At 33.2% G+C, this 10,516-nt stretch overlaps 1 protein-coding gene across 1 annotated transcript in view; it reads right to left on the bottom strand.

Moving 5' to 3' along the window:
* Window positions 1-1,245: 1,245 nt before the first annotated feature.
* Window positions 1,246-10,516, bottom strand: part of LOC140447929 (uncharacterized) — a 394,679-nt gene continuing 385,408 nt past the window's right edge. The window contains exon 3 of the mRNA XM_072540867.1: window positions 1,246-1,443. Coding sequence (XP_072396968.1) covers window positions 1,310-1,443 — 134 coding nt within the window. The 3' untranslated portion in view covers window positions 1,246-1,309. The remainder of the gene's footprint in view (window positions 1,444-10,516) is intronic.

The following is a 10,516-nucleotide window of genomic DNA, read 5'->3' as shown; positions in this document are numbered from 1 at the left end:
TTATTTAACATTTGCTTTTCCGACGAATGTTCCTTTTTTTTAAATGGCCAAGTAAATCGCCATAATTGTCGATATTGGTCGGACTCTAATCCCAGAATTTACCATGAGGTACACACACAGCAGCCACAAAAATTAAATGTTTGGGCTGGCATTTTTGGAGATCATTTGGTTGGTCCTTTTTTCTTACCTGGAAATTTGACTGGTGAAATGTATTTGGAATTACTGCAAAATGCCATAGATCCTGCGCTAACAGATATAATTGACAATCAGAATGATGGTCGATACGTTGAGAATATGTTGATGTTCCAACAGGATGGTGCCCCACCACATTACGCATTAAGATTTCGGCATTATTTAGATCAGACCTTTCCAGATCAATGGATTGGTAGAAGAGGTGCCGTTGAATGGCCCCCAAGATCGCCAGATTTATCACCTTTGGATTTCTTTTTGTGGGGTTACTTAAAAAGCAAAATCTATGCTACTGAGCCAACATCCTTAGAAGATTTACGACAAAGAATTGTGAATGAATGCCATCAAATTACTCCTCAAATATTGCAAAATGTCCGGCAACGTTTTCAGCAAAATCTTTATTATTGCATAGAAAGTAATGGTGGTCATTTTCAACATTTACTCGGCTAACAGGTCAGTTCATTCTTTATTTTTTAACAACTTTGCTGCTATGTATTGATCTCCTCTTACGATGATGTATTTAAACTTTAAATCAATAAATCTCCAAAACTACTGAATTGAAGTACATGAATTTTACATCATTGTAAAGGGAGTTGAAACACCTTTTAAATGATGGATCATTCGACCCCCCTTTCCATTTAAGATGTTGGGGATGGTGCCACCCCCGCTTAGGGGGCTGCAAATGTTAATGTGATTTTATGCCAATTTTGTTTCCCCCTCGATAACAAAATCGACGGGTGCAAGCGTTTTTTTTAAAAAGGAATCATCTGCCAGTAAATGCATCTGTTTCGTTTTCGGTGCGCCACCCTGTATTAATGTATACATTGAACTTGACTACAGTTCTCCGATTTATTTTAATTATATATTATGGCTCTTGAAAATATACTTCTTCCACCATAACAAAAAAGTAAAGATAAAAAACAAAACATTCAAATCAATGTGTATATAAGTTTTAAAAAAATGTTTTTAGTTTTGATTTTTTTTGCAAATTTGCTGTTTATATACCTATTTGTTATACTTATCATATGTTTATATGCGATCCTATTTATATGTAACTTTTCTTACTAGCTGTAGAACTGTACAGATTTATTTTAAATATATACATGACTTAATTATGGTCTTATGTAGCACTACTTGTAAACATAACCGAGTTTTTGTAATATCCGGATCTATCCTGTAAGGGCGACTTTACCTCTCGCTCCACCTGTTGCTGTCTTGATTTTCTTTCCATTTCAAGCTCTTGGGCCAAAGAATCTGTAACAAAAAATATTAAAGTAATAAAACAATAAAAGCAGATATTCAATTGTTAAAATTCAAATGAAATATTGCTGTTGGCAAAAGATTAGTTACTTCGTGCTACATATTTATTTTGGTCTCAAACAATTAAACTGATTTAGGTAAAGTTTAATTGCATAAAAATAAGGTACGACTATTTTTAAAACAAAACATAATTATACAGAGTATCCAGAAACTCTCCCGACAAACGAAGACTGAAGATTCCTCAGATAATTTTAGGACGATTTAACGCAATTCACGTAGTCCGAAAATGTTTCCTAAGGGAGCTAGACCTAGCTCTTTGAAGATGGCGCCTTGTAGTTAGTTTTTTTACCACCTTCAGAACGCTTTTAGTTATGAAAACAAAAATTGGTACCATTATTTATCATCCAGAGTTACATCGATTCCATTAATTGCGAATTTCTAGTACCGTTCATAGGCATCCGTTTTGATATACTAGATTATTAAATTTTCAGGTATTCTAGTACTAACATGTACTCTTACTTTAAGTCGGTAGGATACATCATTTTGTAGAAAAAATCTATTAGAAAATTTCTCTTACAAATCTAACAAAAAAAAAACAAGTTTCAAAAGTAGATAGTTACAAAAGATGCTCGATGTGATGACCAACCAATAGTATCTATGCATAAATTTGCCTTTTTTTAGAGAACGCCGAATTTTTGCAAAAGTTTTTTCTAAATTCGTTGCAAGCATCTTGTATTTTTAGCTAGAGTTGTGCACGAATTTTAATCGGAACGGAATAAACAAATGCTTTTATGTATCCCCAAACACAATAATCGCAAGGATTAAAATCCAGCGGCCTTGCTGGTCAAGCAACTGGACCACCTTTTAATTCAGTGGTGTTAGTAGTTATTATCTAGTATAGAAAGTCTCGTACATTCTTGCTAAAGTGGACCGGACAGCCGTTATGTAAAAACCATAAGTTTTGCCGAATATCGAAAGGCACATCATCTAATGAATCAGGTAAAACATTTTGCAGGAAATGTAAGTAATCAGCTCCATTTAAATGGCAGACAATTCCACAGACCCAACTAGATACTCGTTAGCTACTCCTATCGAGACATTTATGCTAAACCTATGCTAATGCACAGTATGCACATTAAAAAATTCCATTTTTTTTGAATGTAGCTTTATCGAAAACAAAATTGTGAAGAAAATTGTCATTTTGATTTTTCTGATTTTGTAACCATCTAGCGAATTCTTCACGAGAATGAAAATCTCCTTATAGCAGTATTCGTACCCTGGTAAAATAAAAAGGATATACATTTTCGTTGTGTAAGATATTTCCTACAGAAGATTTTAAAATTGTGGGATACATAGCAGATAGTCTTTGAACAGTAATTTCTGGATTTTCCTCAACTTCCATTAATATAATATCTTCATGTGCTGCTGTTACATCATGATGTAGCACTGTTTCATTATTTTTTGGGACCACTGAACCTGTTTTTTTTAATCGTCGATAAAAAGCTGCAAATATCGATTGAGTGGGATCACGATTGGGAAATTTTTCAGGGTATTTACGTTGTGTTGCTCGAGCGTTACACCTCATCGGTATAAACTAAAGCGTATCAACGTATTTCTCATTAGTAAAAACCATTTCTAATAAATTGAAATTGTTATATTTGAATACCACAAAGTAAAATACTAAAAGGTAAACTTCGCGAACCGACCTCAATTTGACAATAAAAAACGTAGGTTATACTTCTATTGACATGCAAAGTCAACTAGTGTAAAAAATATTAATTTAACTTTTATGACTAGAGTACGAAGAATTTTTACGAAAATCGATTTTTCTGAACAACGGTGTTTCCTATCGACTTAGAGTAAGAGTACCTTTTAGAACTAGAATACTCAAAAATTTTGTATTCTAGTATCACGAATGCTTTTAAAGTAAAGACTTTATGGTTATGCGTTAAAATAATCGTTGACCTACCCAAAACGGACGCCTATGATCACTACTAGAAATTAGTAATTTATGTAATCAATTCAACGCTGAAGGATAAATAATTGTACCAGTTTTTGTTTTTCTAAATAAAAGCCTTTTGGAGGTATTTAAAAAAAAACTAATGCGCCATCTTCAAAGAGCTCTAGCTCCCTTAGGAAGCATTTTCGGTCTAGGTGAATTGGGTTAAATTGTCTTAAAATTTTCTGAGAAATCTCCGGTCTTCGTTTATTAGGAGATTTTTGGACAACCTGTATATTAAAATAAATATAATACAAGTAAGGTTCTGTCTCTCAGTATGGTTTTCATGCTCTTTCTACATTCTAAGAAAGGTAAGAAAGGTCTTTGACTATTAGTTTTTCCAAATATACAAATACAAATACAAATCACGTGGCAAAACCATAGTATTTGTCTAAATTCTATAGTATCAAATATAATACAGTGTGAGTTGTGAATTTTGACTGAAATAACTTGAAAATTAAACTTAAATACCTTTTCAACTTAAAAATGCATTTTTAGGTTATGTACTCAACCTACGGGCATATAAAAATATAAAAACTAAGTTACGTCTTATTTTTTAATTATATAAAAAGTAAATTATGAGAAAATTAATTCAGATTGTGTCGATGTCAAGCCGAAACCCCTAAAAACCCCAAAAAACCTGTTTTCTTTTGGGGTTTAAACGGGTTTTGCCCAATTTTAATGTCCTAGAGGCCTTATTTAATTTAGAATATATATGTCCCATTAAAAAACCTTGAGTTTATTTATTTGGAAGTCTATAAAATAAACAAAATCCCCCAAAACCTCTTAGAAAAGAGTTTTCGGATTTTTGAGGATGAGGCACTATATGGAAAATCTGAAAAAAGTCAGAGATATAGATATTGATCAAATACACAAAATGAAAAAAAAAAAATTGGACCTGTAGCCACATCAAAAAAAAAAAAAATAAACAAAAGTTAGATAAAATGAGCCTTTCTCTTCAAATTAGTGCTCTCAGAATTCATTTAAACCCAATAGTTCACGCAGAATAACGTTGTAGATAAAAGCATTTTGGGAAAAAAAATTTAATTTTGCAATAACTATTAAGTGAATCTTCTTAAAATTGTTATAGTTAAATATAAATGTGATATTGTCTCTATTATTAGCAAAAGTGTTTTGTGCATTTTTAGAAAAATTACACAAGCCAACAAAGAAAAATTATTTGTAAGAAAAGTCTAAAACTTTTCTTATAAATTTATGTGTATCCTGTGTATTGTTTGATGCTAAAAAAGAATCTGAAATTAGATTTTACGTATCTTCCACAGTTTGTCCACAATATAACATTGGTTTATTCTACATTATAATAATTTGAAAAAGACAAAATACCGAAATACATTAAAATGATACATTATTAGAATAATACCTTTTATCTAATTCTTATTTTGTAATAGAATCGGTTTGTACAATCATTTCAGGAGTCAATGCTTTTGTATTTTGTTTCTATTTTTTCTGTAAAACTTCTCATGTAGCTTTTTCTCCTATGCGAGTCACTCTGTTGTTCCTGACAAAGTGACCAATAGTAATCACTCATCATGTTGGTGTTCCAACATCTCTAGTATCGTTTCTCCATCACCTTGATATCCTGGTGGAATCGTTCGCTTTGTTCTTTACTGACATTACCCAGATTTTCATTCAAAAGGGTCAAGATCTGTTGTTCCCGACGAAGTGACCAACTGTAATCACTCATCATGTTGGTAGTCCAACGTTCCTGCAATCGTTTCTCCATCTCCATGATATCCTGATGGAATCTTTTGCCTTGTTCTTCACTGACATCACGCAGATTTTCAGGAACAAAGTCAAGATGGTTATGCAACAAGTGTATTTTGAGACTCATTAGACATCCCAAATCTTTAAACTTATCTAATAAATTAGCTTCTATAAACTTGTAGTTAGGCTCTTTCACATTACCTAAAAACTTGTTACAACTTTTTTGAATAAAATCCAAGCTTCTTTTCTCTTAGTAGTCATCTTAGTTTCAAAGGTGAAGTCGAATATCGTTTTACGAATATCGTGTCTAACAAAAACACCTTCTTTCAATTTGGCTTCTGACAGATGGGGAAACTTTCCACTCAAGTTCTTGAAACATTCTCCATCTTTAAGCAGGGCCTTGACAAACTGTTTCATTGGGCCTTGACAAACTGTTTCATTAAGCCTAACTTAATGTGTAAAAGAGGAAAGAAATTTTTTTGGATCTACTAAAGTTTTGTACAAAATGTTCTTCTTGCCAGGTGTTAAAACATTTCTTATGAGCCATTGTTTTGTAGACCAGTTTTTATCTCTTGCTCTACTGTCCCATTCGCAAATACAACATTGAAACTTTGTAAATCCCTTTTGTTGACCAAGTAGCACGTAAACAACTTTTAAATTTCCACAGATCATGCAATTGTGAGCTGAATAGCTGATTTTCTGTAGAATTGTGTCAAGATTTTTATATGGCTCTTTCATATTGACTGAATGAGCAATAGGACGTGAAGCACAAGTGTTCCCATTATGTAAGAGTAATGATTTTAAATTTGTTTTTGAAGAATCTAGAACAATCATCCTTATTATACTTCCAATCATCCTTATTATACTCAATACCAAACTCATTCATTAGACCACCAATACCATGACAGTAGATCAAATCTCCTTCCTGCACAAAAAACTAAGCAAACTGTTGATCTCTGTACCTGTACATGTAAATAGATGTACCGGACGACAACAAATTCTTTTCTTTTAATCTTGAGCTAAGAAATTCTGATTTTTCCTTTGTTAAACTCAAATCTCTTACTAAGTCATCTAACTCAGCTTTATTTATCATCACTTTCTGGAACACCTTCATCAGATTCTGATTTACTAGTATTTAAAGTGTCATCAAACACAATAAAAATAAGAAAGTTACAATATCTGGGACACGTAATGAGGGGACAGCGATATGAACTGCTAAGGCTGATAATACAGGGAAAGATAAGAGGAGAAAGGATTATAGGAACAAGGAGAGTGTCATGGTTGAAGAATTTAAGGGACTGGTTTAAATGCAGTTCTATAGAACTCTTCAGAGCAGCAGTAGATAGAGTAAAGATAGTGATGATGATATCCAACCTCCGATCGGGAGACGGCACTTAAAGAAGAAGAAAGTATCATCAATACGTAGAGGAGACTCAGGGACTGGTAGTTCAGGACTATGCTCTACCGGACGGTCAGCAGACGGGAGGTTAGGATAAACAATCACTTTCTTATTTTTGGAGTTATATCCAGAAAACTCGACTGTACAAAAATAACAATCATTTGAATGATTTTTTTGCTCTCTCCATACCATACCTTTTTACCTTTTTACAAAGTCATTAATGTTTCTCTGATGTTTTTGATGAACAAAATGTATTTGGACAGTTTTTACAACCGTGACTAGCCATACTTAAAACGTATGAGTCAAACACTGAAAAGCGAGGTTATGTTGGTTAGAATAAAGGAACTACACAGCTGTTAATGAAGAGTAGGAAGAACCAAGAGTATTGTACAATTCATTAACAGTGCTACCAACCAAACAACATTAGATTTCTCTGCTCGTTAAACAAAATAAAATGTAATTATGCAATGTTAAACATTAAATTGTGAAAGAATGGTGGGTAACACAGCATTTTTAATTTGATTTTAGGACTCGCACACTAGCACACTAAAATACACAAGATAGAGGTAATTTTATCAAAAAAGTTTTTCCATGGTTGGCCTGTGTTATTAAAAACTTACAGAAAATCGACTTTTAAAGTTATTTTTGCAATAATTAAGCAACAAATTAACAAAAATAACTTTACATACTCTCATTTTAACGGATTTTTTATGGTTTTCGGTAAAATTTAAAATCATAGTGATCTTACATTGTTTATATTGTTTATAAGTAAAAAAATAACGTTTAATCTTTTGCATATTTCGTTTATTACATATTGTTATAACCAAATTTATCAACAGCAGTTGTTAGATACCTGTATCAAAGAATGTTACGAATAGGGCTTTTTGTTTGTTAATTTCTTCTTGTGTTAATAAGCAAACTTCTGGATAAAAAAATCAAGTTCCGATTCATTACAACTAAATTAAGCTTTTTTTGTACAGATTTCGATTGGACTAAATATAAATTTGGCTTAGACAATAATTTAAACGATATTAAGGTTTTATTTTAGAAGTTTCAAGTTAAAATAAATAAGTATGAGGAACAAATACATTTTTTGTCTCAATGATGTCGTTTTCATTAAGGTATACAATTTGTTACGGCGCACTCGCCATTTTTAAAATAAGAAGTTCTGAGCTGGGTAAATACATCAATAAATAAAGATTAATATTCATATATCCAGTAATTGTTTGCAACGAATATTAGTTACCGAAGTTTACCGCAATATTGAATATAGTTTAAGGGGTAAATACTAGTTTGGAAGCTTTTGTCTTAGTCCAGAACAAGTAGAAGACGCGGTCCTACATCGATCCATAATAATCTTCTCTGATTAGAGTTAATTCAATTGAAATCCTTTCCTTGGCAAACAATAGCGTAAGTTCGGGGGACAGAGCCCTACAGCCGGTGGCTAATGGGTCCCAAGACAGTCCATGCTACTATGTATACACGCGCGTGGACAACGGGAAGCCCGCACAATATTAACTAATTACCTATTCATTAAGGCTTAAAGTGGCAAGTTGGTCCTGAATTATTCGAGGCTCCGGAGGCCAAGTTCCGGAAGTGAGGTAAGACGCAGAAGCTCGCCGGAAGCCCTTCTAATGGATGCCCAACTTATAATATCCCGTACCCCCGACCCCACGCCTTTCCGACTGGCGTATCTTTATTAGGATTGATTGGTTCCTAATAACATCGTGTACGAACTTGCAAACTACTGTAGATGGATATGTGTATTTTCAGAGAAAGTTCTTGTTGTTGCCGGTTGCGATGGTTTTGGTTTAGATGGTTTTGGTCGAATGAGAAATCTATACGTGTCGTCTCGTATTAACAAACAATTTGTAATACTACGAGAAAATCAGACGACACTTTAAAACAAATGTATTCAATTGGAAGAAAATAATATTTATATATAATATATTTTACATATATGAAGAGTCGGCGAGAAAAATGACGAATCTCACAAATTTCATAATTCACTCTAGAGCATTTTTTATACTTTAAACTTACACTTACTATAATATAGAAAACGTTCAAAAAATAGTTTTTTGATTAACCCTATACTGCCCAATTTTTTTAACCGCAAACAAAAATTTCCACTGTTATATACTTCCAAGATAGGATCAAATTAAAACATTTTTGAAGATTTTATTTTAATTCTTTATTTACTTTGTTTTAATAGGGTTTGTGACTCAAGTTACAATGGGAAAAAAGTTAATTTTTATAAAGTCCACAAATCAATTAGAATTAGGCGTAAAGCACAAATTTACATTACATTTTTCACATATTACTTTTGGCACGCCTAGGCATCCCGGTTTCTTGTAATGACCGCGCTTTTCTGAAAATTTAGGCCAATGGCATATTTAGTCTTTCCGTATGTTTTCTCCGGTTGAGAAGCGATAGGTCCTCTTTTCCTTTGCTGTTATATTTCTTGTTCTATTATAGATAGACTGAGCCTTCCCCGCTTCTTGAGCCACTCTTTACCCTCTGGACAAAGACAAAGAAATAGGAAACCTAAAACACTTAGTTCATCGTTTTTTCTTATACTAAGTAACTAGGTGTCTCTTCTATAAAGTAATCAAGCATTCACAACTGCTAAATCAAATATATTAAACACAATGCGAAGGTACCACTTTTTAGAACAAATCCTAGTTCTATATAAAGACATCAACGAGTCCATTAAGTCCACTCCGCCCATACATTAATTGTTAAATGTTACAATGTTAGGACATTCCACAAGAATGGTCTCTTTCTTTGCTTTATCCCATCTTGAACTTTACTTGTACGATACGTGCCTACAAATGAACTCAGTAAATGCACCGGCTTGTTGTCGTACTCCGACATTTGGTAAACATTCTGGATGCTCTTGTTTACCATTATACAGTTTAAAATTATATACAATTCCGTTGGTATCACATAGGAGAAACGCTTTATAGCCCCACATTTTTATTAATTTAACATTAAATGGTTTGGTCAAATGAGTTTTTGACCAAACGTATAAAGCCCACGAGCCCACATTGTTTTGTGTTCATAATGATATTACCTCATCGGTAAAATGTGAGGAAAGTTTATCTCCTATGATAATTTTTCGCCCTTCAAGACGTTTTGCATGTGGTAAAAAGGTCAAAGTAAACCGTAAATGTCTGTGAATCTATCCACCCATGATGGGTGCGATTATATCGAGAATCTACAGAGCAACATCTGTTAGTACAGCAAAGTAATCCTTTTGGACCATTTTCAGTCCATTGTATCCAATTTTTTTCTGCTTTATAAATTATTTATAGTGGTAACAGCAATCCTGAACCCGAAGCACACATCATTATAATCGTTGCTACTTTAGTAAAATTAAAAACCCATTCGGGATATTTGGTGCCGCGTTGATATATCATTTTATTATTTCCAGGGTTCTTGTAAATTGGTCTCGATGTAATTGAATATGTAACTAGGTGCAATATTTTCCAATTTTCTACGCATATTCTCGAAGTAGACAACAAAAGTTTCTTTTGAAATATTAGATCTAAGTCTTTTAATATTGGTCGCCACTCTTTGGGTAACTTCTCCTTTATGCCGTCTCAGTAATGAATATACCCAGTCAGTTCCAGGTAAATTGTTTTTGAAAAGAGGCACTTGTCGACCCTGGACATCCAAAACACTTTTCGCTAAATATTTTATATCTTGCAAGTCAAGGGGAAATCTCCACTCGCCGCATATTGCAGCACGCTGTATAATAGTTTTTTCTTCGTTCGCGGAAAACACAGTCTGCCCACCATTTTTTCTTCCATGTTGGCCATTATAACGGTTAAGGTTTTCATAGGGAATTTTATATTCTTCGGCAGCGCGACGAAAGGACAATCCTTTCTCAAGAACTTTTTGGAGGGCATTTTCCACCTTTACTTCGTCATAGTCCTTATATG

This window comes from Diabrotica undecimpunctata, chromosome 8 (assembly GCF_040954645.1).
Source record: "Diabrotica undecimpunctata isolate CICGRU chromosome 8, icDiaUnde3, whole genome shotgun sequence".
Classification (NCBI taxonomy): Eukaryota; Metazoa; Arthropoda; class Insecta; order Coleoptera; family Chrysomelidae; genus Diabrotica; species Diabrotica undecimpunctata.
This window is presented reverse-complemented; position numbering and strand designations above follow the sequence as displayed.